Source organism: Eptatretus burgeri, chromosome 17 (genome assembly GCF_056783735.1).
Source record: "Eptatretus burgeri isolate ZD-2024b chromosome 17, Ebu_testis_v1, whole genome shotgun sequence".
Classification (NCBI taxonomy): domain Eukaryota; kingdom Metazoa; phylum Chordata; class Myxini; order Myxiniformes; family Myxinidae; genus Eptatretus; species Eptatretus burgeri.
In genome coordinates, this window is record NC_140977.1 from 41,014,048 (window position 1) to 41,039,047 (window position 25,000).

General features: G+C 43.4%; 1 protein-coding gene across 6 annotated transcripts in view; it reads left to right on the forward strand.

The window, feature by feature from the left end:
- LOC147009858 (protein kinase C alpha type-like) overlaps positions 1–25,000 on the forward strand; it is a 189,809-nt gene that overhangs the window by 142,002 nt on the left and 22,807 nt on the right. The window contains exon 15 of one of the 6 annotated variants that reach the window (XM_085861441.1): positions 9,183–9,968. The exons of the other annotated variants lie outside the window; for them this stretch is intronic. Coding sequence (XP_085717567.1) covers positions 9,183–9,257 — 75 coding nt within the window. The 3' untranslated portion in view covers positions 9,258–9,968. Of the gene's footprint in view, positions 1–9,182; positions 9,969–25,000 lie in introns of those variants that run through there. 6 annotated transcript variants of the gene reach the window in all.

Sequence of the window (25,000 nt, forward strand, 5' to 3'; positions counted from 1 at the left end):
TATTCCTACTGCACTTCATTAGTACATAGATCGTGGATGGATGCACAGATCCAAGGAGAACAACTATAGCTCTACAGAACAATTCATATTATCGATAGATAAAAATGATATTTAATTGATATTACAATAAATTGTTTATTTAAAATATCTTCAAATTTTGTTAGTTTTTAGTTTGTTGTGAAATATTAGGTCCTTGGGTCTCCGCATCGTGGCGTACAGGCTTAAGTCGTACTTCTGTTTACTACCGTAGAAAATCACAGAACCATCCGATCGACATGCTGTTCACAGTTTCAGAATCAGCTAAAATCTAAAAGATATGAATATGTAGACGAAACTGATCCGGCCAGCTAAAATCTACAAGATATGAATATGTACACGAAACTGATCTGGCCTTTTGGATCACTTTAAAGTAGGGTGCCCTGTAATTTTAATGCGCTCTATGGATCCTCCGGAACTCACGAATGGTACACGTTGTGTAGTCACTAAACTACGTGGTAATGTCATCGAAGTGGAGCTACTGCGGGACAGTCGAAGGGGAAAACCTGAATGATAATCAATGGATAAAAATGATATAATATATTGTTTAAAATACATTCATGCTGTCTGACTTTTACCATATGTTGCATGTGATGCCCGTCCAAGACGGGTACCTTTACTAGTATGTATATGTAATATATGTATATGTATATGTATGTATATATATATATATGTATATATATATATATATATATATATGTATATATATGTATATATATATATATATGTATATATATATGTATATATATATGTATATTTATATGTATATTTTATCTCATATTAAAGAAGGTATAATAAGTTTCCATGGACAATAAAGACACCTCATATTATTTTGTTGCGTCAAGTTGTCGTGGGTATGGGAATGAAAATGTGTGGTCGCTTGTTGTGAAATTAAAACTAAGGATTGTGCTTCTCATCTTATTTAAGATGAGATAAAATGTCTTTGTATTGATATTTATTAATTATTTTCATGTTCATTAACTGGTCTAAAATGGCTGATGCTTCATTAAAAGAATTGTTATTTCCAGCCTTCTTACTACCAAACAACAATAACAGTCTATTAACTAATTGTGATGGGTCATTTGGAAGAAAACTCACACCTGAACCAAGGATACTTAAAGCCTGAATATGTGTTTTTCCTTCTCATTCTTCCTACTTTTTACCAGAAAGACGAACCCAATAATTAAGAGAGTCCAGCAGATCAATATATACTCCATCATCAGTAGAGGATATATGGGGTTTCTAAGGCAACCATGCAAATGAATGGGGTGAAGGGGGAAAACTCTTTGAATTGATCCCCGAAAACCCCTGAACTGGAGTCTAATTCCTCCCATACAAATGTATCGGCTAACCTTTTTGAAAACCCCTTAAAAAAAAACCTTAAACAGGAGAATGATTTTCTCCCCAAACAGGAGACTGATTCCCCCCCATACAAATTAATAGGGAGAACTCTATCTCAAGGCTCATTCAGTTAAAACAGGAGAATGATTTTCTCTCCCCCCTCTGACTCTGACTCTCAGTCCATGGGGTCAAAAGAAGAGATCGACCTCTGCCCCATTACTTACTCCACTCAAAGAGTGATCCAATAAATATTTGTCCATGTTCTATTCGAGGTAATAAATTAATTTTCCGATTACATTCATCACCATCAAGTATATTCACAAATATTATTTTAGAACTTGGTTCTTGTTTTCAGTATTTTTGTTGAGCAGAAATAAAATGATAAACTTCTCTCAATGTTCTTGTTTGACTACCTACTGATCCACATATCATTTTGAAATTGTAGTAAATTGTTTTTCCATTGTTCAATTGATAACCATCAAAGTTTTCAGTCCATTCAAGGATATTAATTTTTTCTTTACATCCTCCATCTTATTTGTAATTAAATTTATCCGCTTATTTGTTTTATTTACTTTTACCCCGGTTATTTTTTTCAATAAGACTTATTTGATATTTCTCACATTTGTTATGTTTCCCATTTAAATACCAAGGCTGATTACATCTGCACTCTTTGGTTTGGTTATTGCTTGGTTCTATCATTTATAAATCAGTAAAAAGACGCCCCTTAACACACACTTATAACCATAAGGGATACTCTTGATTCCATTCTCGAAAAATATATATATATATATATATATATATATATATATATATATATATATATATATATATATATATATTATCATCAAAAGCTCCTCATGCTTTCTTATTTATCTCTTCTGTATATAATTAATGTTTATAACTTCTTATTGTATTCATTTTTCTGTACTCTTCCTTCTTTAAGGCTAAACAGTTGTAATAATGTTTAAAGTTTATTGTTTCCTTGATTTTATTTTTCTTTATTCCCTTTAGCTTCTTATCACATCTTTCAATGTTATTATTATCAATATACGTAAAAGCATAAGACTTTGATCTCAAACCCACAGATTCACCCATGACCTTTCCACCCAACTCATCCTTAAACTTTCCAATAACCTTTTTATTCTTTAATGAAAACAACATACTATCAGACTTATAATTACTTGTATCATACATATCAATATTATCAATCATATCCTCATATACATCACTTGTCTTAATTTCTAATATAAAACTATCTGTATCCATATATAACAATGACACATTATCCTTGTACTTTAATTTTAAATTATTATAGTCAGGTCAGGTCAGGTATGGGAGCATGTGCCAGAACAGCACGTCGCTGCGTCCACTTTCCGCCGGTACTCCAGGGGCCTCCGTCTGGCCATCCCCCAGGCAGATGCCAGGCTCATCCCCATCTCCTTGAGATGATGGTCAACCTGTTGCAACCATGAGGCACGTGGTTGACCCACTGGCCTCCTCCACTCATGAGACTCCCTCGCTGAGAGAATCTGGTGAGCAGGATCAGAGTCAGGAAAACGAGCCACATGTCCATACAGCCGCAACTGATGCTCACGGACTATGCAGGTAACAAATCTCATCCGAGTCTCTCTCAGCAACCGCTCGTTGGACACAAAATCCGACCAGCGATAGCCAAGGATTCTCCGAAGAGACCTGGTACCAAAGGAATTAAGTCTCCGTCTCAGATCCTTGGTCAGAGTCCAAGTCTCGCACCCATAGAGCAAGACTGGAAGTACCAAGGACCTGAAGACTCGGACTTTCGTCCTCCCGCACAGGTACCGGCAGCGCCACACCCCATGATCCAGTGAATCCATGACTCCCCAGGCCCGACCCAGACGTCTATTGACCTCTGACTCGTAGCCAGCAGAGACATGAATATCACTGCCAAGGTAAGTGAATCTCTCCACGACCTCAACATCCTCACCACAAACAGACACAGACAGGACAGCAGCATCCAAGATGTCACCGAAAGCCTGGATCTTAGTTTTGACCCAAGAAACCTGTAATCCCAACGGCTCCGACTCCTCATTCAGCACCTCGAGGGCCCCCAAGAGGATGTCTAAAGTCTCTGCAAAGATGACTGCATCATCTGCAAAGTCAAGGTCCGAGATCTTGACATTCCCAAATGACGCACCGCAACTTGATCTCTCCGACATCCTCCCTAGAATCCAGTCCATACAAGTGCTGAAAAGTGTGGGGGCAAGTACACATCCCTGACGAACTCCAGTAACAACTGGAAATAAGTCAGAGATAGTACCACCACACTTCACAGCACTCTCAGTACCAGAGTAGAGTTCAGACATCAGATCGATCAGTTTTGGTGGCACCCCACGAAGACCAAGAATCCTCCAGAGGACATCCCGATTCACTGAATCGAACGCTTTACAGAGATCAACATAGGCTGCAAGCAGCCCCTGCCGAAACTCTCGTCTGCGTTCGGTGAGGACACGAAGTGCAAGGATACGGTCGATCGTTGACCTCTTTGGTGTAAAGCCTGACTGCTCTGGACGCTGGTGCTCAAGCAGATGGTGACGAACCCTATCGAGAATTATCCGAGCAAAGACCTTGCCAGGCACTGAGAGCAGCGTCACCCCTCGGTAGTTGTTGCAGTCTTGGCGATCACCCTTCCCTTTCCAGAGAGGGACAACAAGGCCCCTCTTCCAGTCAGTTGGGATGATGCCTGTGTTCCAGGCAGAGCACAAAACTGCATGCAACGACACGAGTGCAGCATTTCCACCAGCCTTGAGAAGTTCGGCATGGATGCCACAGATCCCTGGAGCTTTGCCCCATTTCAACTGGTTCATCGCAGCCCGTGTTTCCACAAGCGTAGGTGGACCACAGTTGATTCGAGGGTCAGCAACAGGGATTGTAACACCCTTGACGTCCAACTCGACAGTTGGGGGATCAGCCTGGTACAACCGCTCAAAGTAACCGGCCCAGCGGGCCTTCACTTCAGACTCCTCTGTCAAGAGCCTACCACTCTCTGCTCGAACTGTAGTGCTCTGAGGGATGGGCTTGGATGAACGTAATGCGCGAATTCCCCTGTAAGCGGGACGAGAATCACCTGTCCACAGGTGATGTTCTACCCCCTCACAGATTCCTCGCACATAGGCCTCCTTGTCCACCCTCAGTGCACGTACAGTTTTACGCCTCAGCTCCCTGAACAGCTCAGCTCTGCCATTCAGCCTGGCCCTGCGACTCTGGTCAATGGTATCCAGTGTCCCTTGAGAGACAAAATTCTTCTTTGCCCTGCGGTGAGCTCCAAGGCATCCACCGGCAACATCAAGGACGGTGGTCTTGAAGGCGCTCCACAACTCTTCAGGACCCCCCAAAGCACCCAGACCCCCCAAGTGTCCACTCAGCCTGTTCGCAAACTCCTCAGCTACTCTCTCATCCCTGAGCTTGGCAACATCCAGCCTCGGCTGGGATAGTACCATTCTCCAGGATTTAAGGTGCAGCTTTAGAGTTGCTACAACAAGCCTGTGGTCAGTATTGAGGAACTGAGCACTCCGGTAGACCCTGCAGTTCTGGATCATCCTCCAACGACCGTCAATGAGGACATGGTCAATCTCCTTTGCCACACCGCCAGCGTTGGAATACCAAGTCCAGCGATGAGCTTGTGGGCGCTGAAACCATGAACCAGCCACTCTAAGTCCATGACTTCTTGCAAAGTCAAGGAACTTAGTGCTATTCTGGTTCATAGTTCCTGACCCATGGGGACCAACACACACCTCATAACCGTCCCTATCAGTTCCAGTCGATGCATTGAAATCCCCCAAGACTAGAAGTGTATCTTGTCTGGGGCACTGATCAACCACAGACTCGAGTGTGGCGTAGAATGCATCCTTCACGGTGAGATCACTCGCCTCAGTCGGAGCATAAACAGAGACCAGGGAAATGACACCTAAGGAGTGACGAATCCTTAATCTCATAATACGCTCGTTGACCGGTGTTACCTCAATTATCATTGGGGTCAGCTTATTGGACACAGCTACAGCAACTCCTTGGGTATGGTAACCATCAGAGCGACCAGACCAATAGTAGGTGTAACCACCCACCATTATCTCGCCGCAATCCGGTCTCCGAACCTCAGAGAGAGCTGCAATCCCGATGTCCAAACGCTTGAGCTCAGATGATAACAGAGACAGGTGATCATCCTCTCTTAGGGATAGGACATTCCAGGCACCCACCCGAAGGGACCGCCTCAGGTTAACCCAAGGAGACCGCCGTCTGGTGGACGACACCTCAGCACCACTCCGACACACTCTCCCGCAATCTGACCCAGGGATGCTACCCCGTGGTTTCCCATTATTATACCGTTATTATAGTAATAGTCATACATTAACGACTTTGACAAGTCAAGAATTGATGTTCCTATATAAATCGGTTAATCCATTTCAATACTCTCTTTTTTTCAAATGAATAGCACAAAAGTTCTCTGAAAACACCTCCGCTCGTTCAAAACTTGGTCTATTAATTAACTTTGAAGCCTGTTTCCAAGATGTAGAAAGTCTTATGTTTTGTCGATTCCTAACATTTTCCATAGTCTTTCCAAATACAACATTATTCATTAATTTATAAAAGTCCTTCTCAAAATCTGTTTTTACCCCTCAGCCCGAATTGGGCTAAGGGGTATTATCGTCACAGGCGTTGTCCGGGTTTCCGTCCATCCGGGCGTCCATCTGTCAACTTTTGGTTTCCGTCAATTTCGAGGAGAACGCCTTGTCCGATTAAATCCATTTTTGCAGGGTGTATTGGGGTTGAGTAGAGGAAGGTTCCTTTCGAAAATGGGCATGCTGCGATTTTCAATGTGGCCTCCATGGCAGCCATCTTGAAATTGGTTTCCGTCGATTTCGAGGAGAACGCCTTGTCCGATTAAATCCATTTTTGCAGGGTGTATTGAGGTTGAGTAGCGGAAGGTTCCTTTTGAAAATGGGCATGCTGCGATTTTCAATGTGGCCTCCATGGCAGCCATCTTGAAATTGGTTTCCGTCGATTTTGAGGAGAACGCCCTGTCCGATTAAATCCATTTTTGCAGGGTCTGTTGGGGTTGAGTAGAGGAAGGTTCTTTTCGAAAATGGGCATGCTGCGATTTTCAGTGTGGCCACCACGGCAGTCGTCTTGAAATTGGTTTTCGTCAATTTCGAGAACGGCTTGGCTTGTCTGATTAAATGCATTTTTGAAATGGGCACGCTGCGATTTTCAATGTGGCCTCCATGGCAGCCATCTTGAAATTGGTTTCCGTCGATTTCGAGGAGAACGCCTTTTCCGATTAAATCCATTTTTGAAGGGTGTGTTGGGGTTGAGTAGAGTAAGGTTCCTTTCGAAAATGGGTGCGCTGCGATTTTCAATGTGGCCGCCACGGCAGTCGTCTTGAAATTAGTTTTCGTCAATTTCGCGAAGTGCTTGGCTTGTCCGATTAAATGCATTTTTGCAGTGTGTGTTGGAGTTGAGTAGAGGAAGGTTCCTTTCGAAAACGGGCGCGCTGCGATTTTCACTAGCCGCCACGGTAGCCATCTTGAAGTCTGATTGATTTTCAATATGACGTCCAACATGCTCTAACTGACTGCATCATCGTGATATCACTGCTTCCTTTTACAATGCATGGGCTGAGGGGTTACGCCCGCTTTGCGGAGCTATTTTTGCTTCTGTTCTCCTTTTTGTATTAAAATCAATATATTTCTTTAACCAATGACTTTGTTTGAATTTCAAAATTCGATGAATTTTCCTCACTCTCAACCCAGCAGATAAATATTGTCTCAAGTTCCTTTGATGTAAAACATAACTTTCTTTATCATTTAATGTTGTAAGTAGTTTTTCTGGAGATTTCCCTTTTATATTAAATGACTGTTGGTAATCACTTAACCATTCTTTTCTTGGACTTTCTTTATCAGGGGCATAAGGTAGGTCTTTATGTTTGTTATGAAGTTCTTGTGGCTATTTTAAATCAACCTCAAAATAATATCCAACTTCAGCTTCATCCAATTCTTTTTGAGAGGAGATTACAATGTCAAGTATAACTTTTTCATAATGTTTTTCTTTAACCCATTTAAGTTTTCCATAAGGTAAAGATTGAGACATAGCCCACCCATACAAATTGTTAGCATCATAATACATCAGGTAAGAGTTGTCCTCATTCTTATTATAATCAGGAAGATATTTGTTATTTGCTTTGGCAGATCCCTTGGAACATACTTGAGATATTCCTCCTCTTTTAGCCTTCTCTATCATTAAAAGCATATCTATATCACTGATTAATTCCAAATTTTGTTTTGTCATTTTTAACATAGTACTCCGAGCCAAACTCGGGGCTGTGTAATAGTGAACGGGGTCTAATCCATAAGAATTTCTATTATGACAGACTGTTCTAAAAGTTTCACACACATCAACCAATAACAATACATCAGTTTTAAGATACAAATCACGATATTCTCCAAGATTCTTGATATGAAACTTCTCCCAAACCTTTTTAGCTTGTCTATAATCTCTCTCGGAAATAGGAGTTTTATTTAACTTTCCATAGAAACTTTCCCTTGAAGGAAGTTGTGTTTCTTTAAACTTCTCAAATGAATCCATATAGTCATACGGATATATTCCCTTTTGTGATAAGCGATCAATCTCTTCTTGATTTGAGAAATATCATATAAGACTCGGGAAGTTTTTAATATTTGATACTAAGTTAGATAATGGACTTGCCATAAACGTGTATGTGTCAAGAAATCTGATGTGGGTTATGGGGGATGTATGAATTGTTTATGTGAATGAGATGTATTTTTGATCTGTGTTAGGAATGGCAGAAATATCTCCAGATGTCTTTGAAAGTTCATTTATAAATAGATGTCTGTCAAAGTGAGCGTTGTTGTGAAGAAAGACGGGAATAAAATTTGGAGGCTTGTAATTAAGATTACAATGGGAATGAGCTGGACCTCTATATTTACCAGTAAGATGACAGTGATCCCTAACCTTGACGTCTCCCTCAATTTTCTCCTCACAAATATGACAGATACTGTTCTTTCTAATTTCCTTTTTCACTCCCTTTGTTAATGACATTGGTTTATAGGTTTTCACCATTATTTCTCTTCGTCTTATACAGTCTTTTTCCAATTGTCTTACAAACTCCTCTGAGGCATCTTATCCTCTATAAAGTTCGAACTTGTTGTATTCATCACCAACAGCTGATTTGATATAGTAACGGAAACCACAAGGAGAATGTTTTTGATATTTATTTGTGTCTTATTTATTTGGATTTGGAGAAACAGTATCTATCTTTTCAAGGATACTTTCAAAATCAGCATATATCACAAACGGATGTTTTATCGATTTGTTAAAATCTTTGAATGATACGTTTGAACCTGCTTTTGGGAAATTGATTATGGTTGATTTATGATAACTACAATATTTTGAATGTTGATTTAATCGTTCTTTTGTGTGAAAGGAGTTGAGACATCTCTTACAAGGATACGTTTTACATTTGTGATTAATTGTGACTAGTTGTGATTTGGTTAATCTCAAGAAATTTTTGATGAAAGCATAATGTGATTTTTCCTCTGAAGTAAAGTGGAGAAGGTCAATGTGTGTTTCATCATTTTTATAGTTGTTTGAAATTTTTAATATCTGAACTTTGTTTGTATCCGTTAATCCATATACATTAACAGATAGATTATTCATTTTCTCAAATTTAGGAATATCTCTCAATGACATTGGAAGCTTTAAATGTGTAACATTTAATGTATTCTTGTATTTCTTATAATGTTTAACCCTTTCAGGATTCCATTGTGGAGGATGTAAGTGAGCAAGAACAGACCAGAGAAAACATTTATTATCTTTGTTTTGAATATTAACAACCGCTTTCTTAAGTTTTATCTGTTTTGGTAAATCAATATAAGAAGAAACTTGAAGAGGATCTGATTTTAAGATGTGTATATCTAAAAAGATTATTTTTGTGATAGTAAATCCACTACCGACTACAATGTTATCAACATCTTGTTCTTCTCTCTGGAGATCATCATAAACATCACATCTTACAAAATCTTGAAATGATGAGATAAAGTGGGAGTTTGTTCTCATATAGGGAGTAATTTCATTGTCTTGTCTTACCATTTTCAATTTTACTCCCATATAAAACTTAAAAGTTTTCATTTCACTTCATGTGTTTTTAATTATAGTTTCAATACTTTGTTTAACCATATCAACAGCTTCCATGATTGAAGATGGTCCAGGGTCTTGAAAACAAAACAATCTTATTTTTATATGCCCTTTAAATGCCCCATCAGTGTTTTCAATGGAGAATTTAGCTTCGCTTTTTTCATTGTTCTTGTGTTTGCGTGATTGAAGGTGTTTATTATAATTTTTTGTAAAGAATATCATAATCACATCTATCACAATGTTTTGTTTCTTGGTCAAGTGGAGATATTTGTCTGAAAAGATTGAATGTGTGTTTGTTGGTTTGAAGGTGTTTTTTATAATATATATATTCATGATTACAAACATGGCAGTACGCTGTATTCACCATATTTATAAAGTAAAACTTTGGTTAAAATAAAATGTTCTTGATGAAAATTTAGTGTAATTTAATGGTGAATCTGTGCTTAAAACAAATTTATCCTCCAACTTTTTTCACTGAATAAATACAATGTTTCAAGACACAAAAGACAAGTTTCAATCAATCCCTTCATTTGTAAAAGATCCTGAGAAAATGTCAAGGATGTAAAATTGAACAAAGATAAATATAACAACTGTTGTATAAAAACAATTATGGTAAATAATATGAGTTCTTCAATTTCCTTCAATGGAATGGCTTTTAGTATACCTGGAAGAACATCAATTAAAGTATCTCCAACAAAAGTTTCTCCTCTCCTTCTGGCAATATATTCAAAACTAGAAAATGCAATGAAACAAGAAAAAGTATCAAAAAATAAAAACCTTATGGATGAAGCTTTTTAAAGAAAAGATAAGACCATCTGTAATATACAAGGAGAAATTTGTATTTTTTTTTCAACAACCCTAAAGATGTAAATCCTGATGAAATAAAGGATGTTAATATATCAGGTAAAATGACATTTCGTTCAATAGAAGTTAAGGATCATTTTAAAATTACCTTTAGTATTAAAAATGTAGTCGTTGAATTTGTTAATGAAAAAAAGTATATAGATGGTAATTTTTTTTTCTCCTAATTACATACGAGTCGTTATTCAACTGAAGATTTTGAAGATTATGGGAGTGATTATGATACTGAGAGTTTGTGTTCAAATGACAGTTATGATACCGAGAGTTTGTGTTCAAGCGATAGTTATGAAAGTAGTTTTATAGATGATTGTGAAAGTACCGAAGATGAATTTTAATTTAAGTAAAGTTTTACTTTATAAATAAGAATAGTTTATTTGATTTTGAGTTTGAATTCTTGAATTCCCTGATTCTCCATGTGACAAATTTGAGAATTGTCCTGCATGTGATAGAGTGGGATTAAACACAGAGTCAAAAGCCTATAAACAATGCATATTCTGTGATTATCTTCTAATTAATGATAATAAAAGTATAAAAAGGAAAATAATTCTTTTAGATTTACACCAAAAATCAATTACTTTACAAGATTGATTAGAGAAATGAATGTAAAGTATGAGGGTGATAACACACCTTTCCTTACAAGATAGAAACTGAACTCATTAGAGAAATGTTCAAAGGATTGTTGTTATATATTATATCACGATTGTCATTTTCAGGGAAATATCAACACAAGATATTTTATAAATAAAATAATGCATTATCTTGAAATTAAACCTGAACTTAGGATAAAATATAGAGTTTCTAAAAAAGCCAATAATAAATTAAATAACCTGTTTTCCAAATATATAAATGAATGATTTTTTACCCATTTGGGAAAATACGATAAAATTTAACACCATAAAAATCTCCCAAATTCATTAAGATGTCTCATAATTGGTTCAAGCGGATGTGGAAAAACCTGCTTACTTTTAAAGATGCTTCTTACTCCCAACTTTTTATATTATGATAATTTAATAATTTTCACAAAGTCGAGTTTTCAACCTGAGTATCAACTACTCTCACAAGGTTTTAATGCTGGTCTTCAAAAAGAAGATATAATCGGTTTATTTAAACTTCAAAACAATCAAAATGATTATAACATTGAAGATATAATACAACTATTTTGTGATACACAGAGATATAAAAAGAAATCAAAACAGATAACTTGTATTCTTCGTGATAATACGGATGATATACTTTCTCCCCAAGATTTGGATAAATCAAAAAAGAAACACGTTATCTTTGATGATTGTGTTAATGAGAGAAACCAAACGGTAATGGACAGCTTCTACACAAGAGGGCGACATTCTTCTTGTAATTGTATTTGTCTTAGTCAATCGTACTTTCAATTTCCTCGTCGTTCCATAAGAAACAATGCTAATACTTTTATTTTATTCATGTTAAATTCAATAGATATAAACAATTTTTGGAGAGACAATGGTTCTACATTATGCAGTAAAAAATAATTTGGGGATTATATGAAGCACACGAATGAAAAATATAAATATATTGTTGTGAAACAAGATGAGATATTAAGGGATATCTTTTTTGTTTTATAAACAATTACATATATAAATGACAACTATTATTATAAATCTTGTGGGTAAATCTGCTTCTGGAAAAAACTTTCATAAATCAAGGTTCTTGTATAGTACAAATGAGAATATTGTAAATTTAATTTAAAAACACCCAGTGATACGCATTGTATCAACAACAACGAGAGCAATAAGACCTGGAGAAGTAAAAGGTGAAGCTTATCACTATATTTCAGGAGAGGAACATATGCGATTGAGGAATGAAGGTCAAATATTTGAGGAGGTTTATCTCGGTACAACAAAATATTCACTTTGTAAGAGTGAGTTAAAGAAACTAAAATCTGGTGGTCTTGGGATATTAGAAACTAATCCAGAAGGAATGAGACAAATTATTAAACATCTGAGTGTGGGGTTAAGATTTTATCATTCGGTTTTGATGTTGATGAAGAAACTCAATGCAGATGTATGAAAAGCAGAGATGCAAGTATTAATGAAGAATAAATTACAACTCGTATTAATGTTAAGAAAGAATTTGATGAAATATTTAAAGAAAAGGATTTATTTGAACACATCGACTTGGATGATGAAGAAAAGGAAAATTTCCTGTTGATCTTTGCAATTCATTAAATGATATTTTTCAAAAAATAAATGGCTGCAAAAAAAAGAGCAAGAAGATTTAAGGTTTATCAAGAGTTGGTTTCAAAAGTTGTAAAACAACAGGAAGACATAAAGAAGAAACGCAGACAGAAACTAACGGGTGAAGAAGCATTTGAAAGAAAACGAGAAATTTTTTAAACCACTTTTAAAAACTTCCCAAGAAAATATTATAGATGTTTCCACAGTTCCCACTATAGAATATACTCCTAAAAAACTTCAAATGTTAAAAGATTTCAATCAAATGACGGAGGAAGAATTAGAGCATATAGGAGAATTAGAATATGATGATGTAGGTTTATTTCAACAACTGGAAGAGATCAATCAACCCTCTGATTATATTGTGAATGCTCTTCAAATCAATGAATATTCAGCGGATTTAAAAACCAAAGCAGGACTCATTTCAACAGAACAACCAGCAATATTTCATCTTGTTCAATAAAAGGTATTGATATTTAATGATGAATTAAAGTTCTTGAGTTCTGCTCAACCCCCTGTTAAACTAACTCCGAAATTAATGTTTCTTCTCACAAAAGATGGAAGACAAGGTTCAACTGTTAGGGATGATTCAAAGTATTTTGATAAACCATTGGATAAGAAAAATAATGATGATAAAGTATGTATTGATCTGCTGGACACTTGATTATAGGGTTAGTCTTTCTGGTAAACGTAGCAAGAATGAGAAGGAGAAATACATTATTCAGGCTTTAAGTATTGATTCAGGTGTTAGTTTTCTTCCAAATGACCCATCACAATTAGTGAATAGACTGTTATTGTTGTTAGGTAGTAAGAAGGCTGGAAATAACAATTGTTTTAATGAAGCATCAGCCATTTTAGACCTGTTGATGAACATGAAAATAATTGATAAATATCAATATAAAGACATTTTATCTCGTATTAAATAAGATGAGAAGCACAATCCTTAGTTTCAATTTCACAAGCGACCACACATCTTCATTCCCATACCCACTACAATTTGACACAACAAAATAATATCTTCTTCTTCTTCTTCTTCTTCTTCTTCTTCCTCTTTCGGCTTGCTCCCGTTAGGGGTCGCCACAGCGGACCAACTGTCTCCATTTTAACCCGGGCCTCGACCGATCCGGTATGGAAATTCGTTTTGTTGTCCGCATAATGATTTGGCATAGGTTTTTACGCCGGATGCCCTTCCTGACGCAACCCTGGTCGCCTCTTACGACACACAGGGATATGGTACACCTATTCTAACCGGGGCATACACCGGGCCCAGTACAACTGGTGCTCATTTCGCCGACCTCGGAAGGATGGCAGGCTGAGTCAACCCCCTGGTGTTTTCGACTTGGTATATATATATATATGTATATATATATATATATATATATATATATATATATATATATATATATATATATATATATATATATATATATATATATATATATATATATACACATTATATATATATATATACATATACATACATATATTAATTCAGTGTCCCAACGGGGCTTGAACTCAGGACCTCTTGGGTCCCAAGCCACTGCCCTTACCACTGCGCCAACACCAGGCTTTACACAACAAACATTATATACACAACAAAATAATATGAGGCGTCTTTATTATCCATGGAAACTTATAATACCTTATTTAATATTACCGAAAAAAATGATAAGTTTAGTTATAATCCGGGAAGTGGATACAAAACGATAACAGTTTCGCATGGAGCATATGAGATTTCTCAAATATCTTCAGAAATTGTTTGGCTTATGAAAGAACAGGGTGATGAACCAAAAAATATTGTTATAGATATTCAAAAACATACTTCAAAATCAACGATTAAACTTAAAAATAACTACAAGGTTGATTTCACAATTGATAATTCATTTAGAGAGTTATTGGGTTTCTCCTCAAAAAAGATTGAAACTAATGGGACGTTTTACAGTGATAATGTCATTCAAATATCCTCAGGAATAAATTCGGTATTAATTCACTGTGATTTGATTGATGGTGCTTATAATGATGGAATAAGACAAATACAATATTTTCATTCAGTGCATACTCAACCCCAATTGGTTATAAATTCAATATGGAACCCAAAAATCTGGTTTATCTCCCTGTCTCAGGAAAAACCATATACAGAGTAAATTTTATGATAACCGACCAAGATAATCGTATGATTTATTTTAATGGAGAATGTATATCCATCAGAATTCACCTACGTGAAGTTTTCCAATAAATAAATACGATGGTTATTGTGAGGAAACACGAGTTGGGAAAAGATAAAATAATTACGGGAGATGGGATGTTCCTTTCCCCATACTGCAAGGGTGAAGGTATGTATCTTGGTAGAGGATACTATAAATCTAAGAGACAAAGGGGTGTCGGACATCAATTTAGAGGAGATGGGATAATTGATACTCTAATGGGTATCGGTTCAACTATTCTTAAACATAAAGACCTAATTGGTTCAACTGCTTCTGCTGTGGGAAATGTAGAAGGTGCTATAAAGAGTATAAAAGACGCCAAAAAGGAAGCTCATAAATTACAAGCAATAAAAGAAATTAAGAAAGGCAAAACTCAGTTCTCTCCCCAAGAACGACAGAATATAATTCAAATACTTGGGTCAGGGTTTCAAAAGTTTAAACATATCTTTTCCTAAATAAATACAAGTATGGAAGCAATTGATAGTATCTATGATTTGGATGATACTATTATCATCTCAAACTCTACTAATAGTGGGGCAACTTAGCTAAATATAGCATAACAATTGTGCATTTTGTGAGAAGCACCAAATTTGGCACACTAGTAGCCTATCATATTATGAACAGATTTGGATATTGGGCCATCTCAAAATTTTTGATGGCAGTGTAAAATGGCTGCCACAGCCATCACCGGCTGAATTTGAGATGGCCCAATATCCAAATCTGTTCATAATATTGTTGTGGTTACCAAATTCGCAAACCACCATTCAGGTCCCTTAGGTGAGGTATCTCGGTAAGTGCATGTGTAGTTAGGCCCAAACCCGTTGTCTAGTGGGAATACATGTCATTTATACGTGCTGCGACTCTTCAGGATAGCCGTTTTTCTTTTACTATCTTTATTTTGGACCAACCGCCATGATCACAACCACAACATCAACCACCAACCACAACGCCGCTTCACCACAACCGCCACGACCTTCCCGTCACACCTCGCAACCGTAGCATCGCCACCGTTCTTGCCCCGCTGTGGGTACCGGTGTTGGACTCATGCAGAATGCGCGTCGAACAGCGTGTACAAAATCACGGATTTTGTGCTTCAAAAACGGATCAAAAACGACACACGCCCACTTTTTGCCGTCCAATCGGTGAGCGAGGGGCGAATTGGCCCCGCCCCCAGGGCGATCGATATATGCAAATTTGTGGATCAAAAAGCCTTCACGCCCACTTTTTCTCGGGCCAATGGGGAGCGAGGTGAAAGGTCAAAGGGAGGGGGTCAAAGGCGAAGTTACGGGGGGATAAAAGGACGGTGTTCGTCAGTCAGAAAAAGGAGAACGAGAACGAGAACGAAAACGAAAACGAAAACGAGAACGAGAACGAGAACGAGAACGAGAACGAGAACGAGAACGAGAACGAGAACGAGAACGAGAACGAGAACGAGAACGAGTCGGAGGGTGGAGAGTCGAGTGTGGAAGTCTGGAGCCCGAAGCCTGCAGTGGCTGGAGAAGCTGAAGAGAGTCGGACGAGGGGGTGCTCGCGTCGGTGCCGGGAGCTGCACGCCCGAGGAAGGCCGGCAGCGGCGAAGGCAGACGAGGGGGTGCTCGCGTCGGTGCCAGGAGCTGCACGCCCGAGGGAGGCCGGCAGCGCGACCTGGCCGAGGTGGAGACGCACACCAGGGATAATAAAGATCCTTTATACCCCGAGCATCAGCAACCCCCTCCTGTTTCCCCCCGCGCTGAGATAGTGCGACCAAGGGGGCCCGTTCCCACCCCCTACCAGACACCGTCCACGAGGCCCGCGGGTTGCGGGGCCATCGCCGCTCCGCGTCTCATCACCAGACGGGTAGGCCCGACCCGGTCTCGGCCTCAGGCCCGCCTCATCCTTGAGGGTATTTCTTTTCCTTGGTTTTGGGTATGTGTTGTCGGCGCCGTCTGTGAAGTAGAATTGTATAAGTGTTGCCGTGTGCTCGGTAGTCGGTATTAGCTCTGCATTGTTTTCGCTTTTATATTTGCTTTTTGTGTAAATGGAAGTGTGTTTTCTTTTTTTTGTGTGCATTTGGTGGAATTTTATTTGTGTGCTTTCCGTTCGTCGCGAATAAATGTGCTTTATTGTTGAACTGTTCTCCCGCTTCGCTTCGTCTTTTCCCCCATTGAACCCTCATCTTGCTTCACGTAAAGGGTTGGTAGTGGGCTGAATACGCCCGATAATTAATCGAACCGTCGAGGTCGACGATAACACCGCTCGGTTATTCTGATAGTACGGAACGGGTCGCAAGTGGCCCGTGTCCGAAGTCGACCTGCGGCGAGGTGCGATCGCCCGGTCTACCCTCCGCGTGGGTACTTAGGTAGGTCGACCCGGCGAGCAACCCTATCCCACGCGGGGGCTGATTGGCTCGATCGCGGTGAGACCGAAAGGTCCACCCGTGACTGGTTCCCGGCGTTAGTCCGAGAGGGTCACGACTGGATTGTCCGTCCGGTGGGCGACGTGCCGCGATTCGAGTTACGTGGCCGTCAGCACGCCGGCGGGCGCGAATCCGCAACACTGGTGTCAGGTCGTGCGATACAAATTCATCGCCCTCCTCACGGCACTGGTAACGGAGAACAGGAAAACGGGCTGTCCTGTCTCCGGCTAAATTCACGGGAATCGGTCCAGGGGTGAGAGAAGCGACCCCCGATTCCCTCCAAATTACGAGCGAGCAAATTAACCCTTCACGAGAAGCAAGATGGCGTCTCAAGGCGAGCGGGAGCCGGGGGTATTAGAAATGTATATGTGTAATAATGTAGAGTCCATGGTCCAGGATGGAATCCCCGTGCAGGAAATGTTGATTGTGCAGGAACACGGACTCCCCCAACTGAACCCAGAACCTGAGGTGGGTGCGGCAGCGGCCGCGGTGTATGACACCTTCCCCCCCCTCTCCACCAAAACCCTTCCCCGACCCCTGCCGAAACGGCTCACCCAAGCGCACCCGACATGACCCAGCTATACACCATGCTGGCAAAAATGTATGCGGAAACGACAGCGAAGATGATTGCGAACATGAACAAGCAAATGGACGAAGTAAAAACGACGATGGATACAAATACAAACGAAATGAAAGGCATGAACGAAAAGATGGATACAAATACAAATGAAATGAAAAACGAAATGAACAAGCAAATAAACGGAATGGAAGCAAACATGAAGGAGGAAATGAAAAAGTTCCGGGGTGAGACGCAGAACATGGGCCGATGCCTGCAGGCGGGCATGAAGGCCGTGACAAAGGAAATAATAGTTGAGACAAGGGAGGTAAAGGGTGAAGAGTTGGCAGAGACACGGGAGATAGAAAAAATAGAGGAAAGACTACACGAGGAAGACGGGGTAAGTGACGCACACACACACACACAGAGGTAGTGGAGGATAATGGGGGTGAGCTCGCGGAGCGTGCAGGGACCCGGTGCGAGCACCTGGATGGCCTCCTCCAGGAACGAGGGGAGGGAGTATGCCCCCTTGAGGTGAGTCACGACCAGGTGAGTTCGGTCGTGCTTTGCGAGGTTGAGAGGAGGAGTGCTGTGGACGGGTGCACGGAAAGCTTGGGGGGTATAGAGGCCCCGGAGACCCTTGTGGGGACACGAATCCCCAGTGTGGTTGTCCCTGTGTGTGTGGTGCAAGGTGTGAGTGCGGCACCGTGTGTGGAAGCGACCCCGTGTGTGAGTGGTGTGGTGGCGATGGTGCCAGAGTGCGTGCTTCCCAGCACGCCGTGTGTGGATGAGGCACCGTGTGTGAGTGAGGCACGGAGTATGGATGAGACACCGCGGTTGAGTGCCCCCGCGTGTGTGGGTGAGGAACCGTGTGTGAGTGTCGCCGTGTGTGTGAATGAGGCACCGCGGGTGAGTGCCCCCGCGTGTGTGGATGAGGCACGGAGTGCGAGTGAGGCACCGCGGGTGAGTGCCCCCGCACGAGTGAGTGGAAGGCCGCGAGTGCGTGGAGCCACGTGTGCGAGTGAGGCACGCGTGAGTGAACGGCCGTGTGCAAGGGAGACCGTGTGTGTGAGAGAGCGGTATGTGAGGGAGATGTCGGTCGGCATGCGGGAGCACGCAGCCGCGTCTCCCCGTGTGAATGTGATGGAGTGGACTGTGTGCGTCGTGACACGCAGGTGTGCGTGGGTTGAATGGCGACGACGAAGGCGACAGAAGAAAGAAAGCCGTGTAGCGGCTGTAGCTGTTTCGGGGACCGTGCCGGGTTCACCCAGCAGTGAGCACGCGGTCCGTGCTGTGCAACGCACGAGACCACCACGTGCTCGCTTGCGAGAGTGAAGTCCCGGTCCGGAAACGCACGCGGTGGATTTGCCGATCCCGCGGACGGACAAAGTTTAGGCAGGTAAATGGATTTGGACCGGACGGGTTCTCCACGCGATCGTGTGTGTTAAGCTCCAACGGGCAAAGCACATGTGTTCGCGTGGGGAACCCCTCGAGACGTGGGGCTTGTGTTTTTTTTTGCGCACGGTGACGTCATGGCTGCACGTGTGGTTGGAATCCGGCAGGAGTGGTATCTCTGCCGGATGGTACCGTCCAAGGAGGGACGAGGAACACGTGCAGCTGCATGACGTCACGGGCAGGTGCAAAGTGCGCAAGCTCTGAGTTGCCGCGCAGGTGCTGCGCATGGAAAAAAAAAAAAAAAAAACCAAGCCTCACTTTCGGGTGTACAGGATTCCTGGGCAAGGGGTGAAAGACCCCCTTACCCTGGGCACAGGATGGAAACTAGTTAGGGGGAAGGGTTAGCTTAGTTAGACCGACTTCATGGGGCAGGGGGTAAGTCCTCATGGAGTCCGTGGAATGGATTAGATAGAGGGATTGTAGCCAGCTTTAGGTTGGGAAATAAAATGGGATGATTAGAAGACAGTGACAGACTGGTGAATGTGTAGTGGGGACGTAGCTTAGCTACGTAGTGTTAAAAGGAACGTGCTGTAGTATAAGGGACGACGTGGGAGCACGAGTTAGTTAGGGGATGTAGTTAGGAGTATGGCAGAGTTCAGTGTGTGTGTTGAAGAGTTGGTGAGTTGTGAGGCATGTGCTTGGTGAGTGAGTGAGGCCAGCGGGTCTGTGTGTGTGGAGTGAATGGGGAATGCATGGTGCGATGAGTGATTGGGGGGAGGAGTGACTCCCGCCCAAGGGACCCCGGGGTCAGAGTAAAGTGAGTTAGCGGGGTTAGTCAAATTGAAAAATGGAGGTCGTTTTGTTGTTGGTGGGAAAGTAGGCTCGAGACCCATTTGGAGGGGTGCAGGAGCCCTGTTGACGGGCTTGGGAGCGTGGCTGCGAAAGGTGAGTATCGCTGAGTGGGTACCCCGGGCACCAGGCTAGTCGGCCGCGGTAGGCCATGGGCCCATGGGGGGCCGGGATAGAGTAGTGGGCACGGGTGCGCCTGCTTGGTGCGGGGGCCCGGAGCGCCATTGGCCGCGTGGGCAGTGTTGTGGGCACGGGTGACCCTCGGAAAGGGGCCCGGGAGGCCGGCCTGCCACGTGTGCGTTTCAGGGGAGGTGCCATGGGGGGCACTCCCAGGTGTTAGGGAGCTGGTAGGCTCGGAGGCAGTGTAGTGCCCGGGGCTGCCATAGCGGGAGATTCGGCAGAGGGTCGTGCCTGCCAAAGGGAGCCACGTGTCCCAGCCAGGAGACCGTGTGAGGGCACGGAGAGAAAATTGGGGGGCGAGGCCCGAAATTGTAAGGACACCAACACAGGCGACGGGAATCTGGGTTGTTAGAACCAATAGTTTAAGCGAGAGGCGCTTGTTGAAAGCCCCGGGGTAGTTTAACAGTTAAATGGTTAGGGTAGATTAGGAGATGTACCCCTCCGCACCATCCATCCCCTCGCTGTCGTTGTGGGCCGCTGGACCCACTTTGGTTATAGATCGCTGAACTCTGGGGAGGCCATTCTGAGGCTTGAGTTGGGCCTCGGCACAGGACGTTAGCTCTCCCTTATTCCCCTCTGGGAAGGGAACGTAGGGGTTGGGAGTAGGCTAGGTGACAGGATAGGTTAGCCGAACAAGGACGATAAAGGGGGTTAGGGGACGATTTATAGTGGGGAAGTAAAAATAAAAACAACAAAAAAATAAGTTGGGGCTAAATTGGGGTTTGACAAATTAAGGGAGTGGGTATGTACAGTGACAGGCAAAGGCGATAGGTTGGGAGGGAGACAGGTAGGTAGGTCCGAGCCCGCCTTCCAAGTGGCCAGCACCACCGCACTCCCTCCACCAACCTCCACTGAACGGCAAAGGCTGGCCAACTTCATCGGCTGGCCGTGTTTTGCTTCAAGGCGGAGGCCGGCCAACTTCATCGGCAGCTGTGTGCTGCAAGGCCTGTGCCGGCCAGTTCATCTGCTGGCTGTTTTTCTTCGAGGCCTGTGCCGGCCTGGTTCTGCGGGCTGTGTTTGCCTGCAGCGGCCTTATTCTGCGGGCTGAGTTTGCCTGCTCACCTTTGCCATGCCATGCCCACTGCCCACGTTCACCAGCCCCGTTCAATTTTTGCTTTGCCCCCCCCCCCCCTGTTCGTTTCCATGTGCGCCAGGATCAGAAAGCAACAGTTTGCAAGCTGCAAGAACTGCCCTGTTGGCAGCTACAACACGGGCCTGCAGTGGCGGCCCGTGCACCGTGTTTGTGTCCATCCATCCATTCGTTGTGCTCATTGCGTGTGCCACTTGAGCTGGCACGGAGACTGCGTTTGTGCAGCCCAAGCACCGTTGTGGTTCACTGAGTTCAGTTCAAAAGGGAAGGCCTTGGACTGCGTGTGAGCAGCCAGCCACGTTCCCTGTCACCTGCATTGTTTGAGCCAGAGACTGCATGTGGGCAGCCTGGCTCCCTGCTAACTGCTTTTCTTTTGCAGAGTTCAATGATCCTGGGCCATGGTTTAGTGTAAAATTTGTAAGTTAAGGTTAAGATGTACTGTAAATATGAGTGCGCCCCCGGCATGTATGTCTTAGCGCCGGCAATTTTATTTAAGTCGTCCGTGTGAGTGAGTTTGTTTAGATAGTTACGCAGCCCGCAGGTTATTTATTTTGGGGACACGAATACCATGAATGTCGCACTCAGGGATCCGTAGGTAAAATGTACTAGGGGAAAACTACACATGATGGCACACGAAAATTTGACGACTCGGGACGAGTCTGTAAAAAGGGAAGGGGGTAGTGTTGTGGTTACCAAATTCGCAAACCACCATTCAGGTCCCTTAGGTGAGGTATCTCGGTAAGTGCATGTGTAGTTAGGCCCAAACCCGTTGTCTAGTGGGAATACATGTCATTTATACGTGCTGCGACTCTTCAGGATAGCCGTTTTTCTTTTACTATCTTTATTTTGGACCAACCGCCATGATCACAACCACAACATCAACCACCAACCACAACGCCGCTTCACCACAACCGCCACGACCTTCCCGTCACACCTCGCAACCGTAGCATCGCCACCGTTCTTGCCCCGCTGTGGGTACCGGTGTTGGACTCATGCAGAACGCGCGTCGAACAGCGTGTACAAAATCACGGATTTTGTGCTTCAAAAACGGATCAAAAACGACACACGCCCACTTTTTGCCGTCCAATCGGTGAGCGAGGGGCGAATTGGCCCCGCCCCCAGGGCGATCGATATATGCAAATTTGTGGATCAAAAAGCCTTCACGCCCACTTTTTCTCGGGCCAATGGGGAGCGAGGTGAAAGGTCAAAGGGAGGGGGTCAAAGGCGAAGTTACGGGGGGATAAAAGGACGGTGTTCGTCAGTCAGAAAAAGGAGAACGAGAACGAGAACGAGAACGAAAAGGAGAACGAGAACGAGAACGAGAACGAGAACGAGAACGAGAACGAGAAGGAGTCGGAGGGTGGAGAGTCGAGTGTGGAAGTCTGGAGCCCGAAGCCTGCAGTGGCTGGAGAAGCTGAAGAGAGTCGGACGAGGGGGTGCTCGCGTCGGTGCCGGGAGCTGCACGCCCGAGGAAGGCCGGCAGCGGCGAAGGCAGACGAGGGGGTGCTCGCGTCGGTGCCAGGAGCTGCACGCCCGAGGGAGGCCGGCAGCGCGACCTGGCCGAGGTGGAGACGCACACCAGGGATAATAAAGATCCTCTATACCCCGAGCATCAGCAACCCCCTCCTGTTTCCCCCCGCGCTGAGATAGTGCGACCAAGGGGGCCCCGTTCCCACCCCCTACCAGACACCGTCCACGAGGCCCGCGGGTTGCGGGGCCATCGCCGCTCCGCGTCTCATCACCAGACGGGTAGGCCCGACCCGGTCTCGGCCTCAGGCCCGCCTCATCCTTGAGGGTATTTCTTTTCCTTGGTTTTGGGTATGTGTTGTCGGCGCCGTCTGTGAAGTAGAATTGTATAAGTGTTGCCGTGTGCTCGGTAGTCGGTATTAGCTCTGCATTGTTTTCGCTTTTATATTTGCTTTTTGTGTAAATGGAAGTGTGTTTTCTTTTTTTTGTGTGCATTTGGTGGAATTGTATTTGTGTGCTTTCCGTTCGTCGCGAATAAATGTGCTTTATTGTTGAACTGTTCTCCCGCTTCGCTTCGTCTTTTCCCCCATTGAACCCTCATCTTGCTTCACGTAAAGGGTTGGTAGTGGGCTGAATACGCCCGATAATTAATCGAACCGTCGAGGTCGACGATAACACCGCTCGGTTATTCTGATAGTACGGAACGGGTCGCTTAAGTGGCCCGTGTCCGAAGTCGACCTGCGGCGAGGTGCGATCGCCCGGTCTACCCTCCGCGTGGGTACTTAGGTAGGTCGAATTCGGCGAGCAACCCTATCCCACGCGGGGGCTGATTGGCTCGATCGCGGTGAGACCGAAAGGTCCACCCGTGACTGGTTCCCGGCGTTAGTCCAAGAGGGTCACGACTGGATTGTCCGTCCGGTGGGCGACGTGCCGCGATTCGAGTTACGTGGCCGTCAGCACGCCGGCGGGCGCGAATCCGCAACAATATGATAGGCTACTAGTGTGCCAAATTTGGTGCTTTCCTCACAAAATGCACAATTTTTATGCTATATTTAGCTCAGTTGCCCCACTATTACCATCAATATCTATATACTTTTTTCATTAACAGATTCAACTACTTCATTTTTTATATTGAAGGTAATTTTAAAATGATCCTGAACTACTATGGAATGAAATGTCATTTCACCTGATATATTAACATCCTTTATTTCATCAGGATTTACATCTTTAGGGTTGTTGAAAAAAAAAATACAAATTTCTCCTTGCATTTTACAGATGGTCTTGTCTTTTCTTTCTAAAGCTTCACCCATAAGGTTTTTCTTTTTTGATACTTTTTCTTGTTTCATTGCTTTTTCTAGTTTTGAATATATTGTTGTGGGGCCATGGTTTCGGTGGTGAGCATGACTGTGAGGTGGAGCAGTGGAGTCGGCTCCATCGAACACCCTGATTTTATAGGTCGTCACCCCGGATAACTCCGGAGCCGACGGGTCCCTTATCGAACCGAAAATCGCCAATAGGTCGACTGCGTGGGATAGGGTCGATTCCCAATTTCAATTTACCTAAATACCCACGTCGTCCAAACTACCGGGGAAATACTGGGGAGCCATTAGCGTGCTCGAACCGTGCGTAACCTGAGCGGATGGTTACCGAGATCCGTCGGTCCAAATGCACAATTTACCTTCACTACTTCTCAACACGCACCGTGCTAAACCAAAGAACGAAACACAAAAACGAGCTGAAACATTTATCATGGGATTTATTTATAATGGGGGGGGGGGGAGGGGGGAGGGAGGGAACACACAAAGAGCAGAGTTATCCGACTATAAGAAATGCAGTCAATGTACAAGCAAAAGCACTTATCCAGTTGCTACTTTTGACGAGCCCACACACAGACGCACACACACAGAAATGGACCCCAATGGTCTTTATTGAAGGCCTCCAGCTCGAGGACTGGTGAGCTCGAGACCAGAGCCTGTGCTTGGACCTGTCCACCTCGTGTGGTCTTCGACGATCCGGCTCGGCGGGACTCAAACCCGCAACACGATGCCGCTCGAAGCACCAGGTACCACGCTCTCCAACCGGCCACGCACCAATCGACCAAGGCCAAAGGAGAAGATCAGAGGCGACGATGATCCAGCTCAGCAGGACTCGAACTCACAACATCATGATGATGATCACCACGACGATGACCACGCCCTCGATCCTTTTACCACGCTGACGACCTCCATCACCTCGATC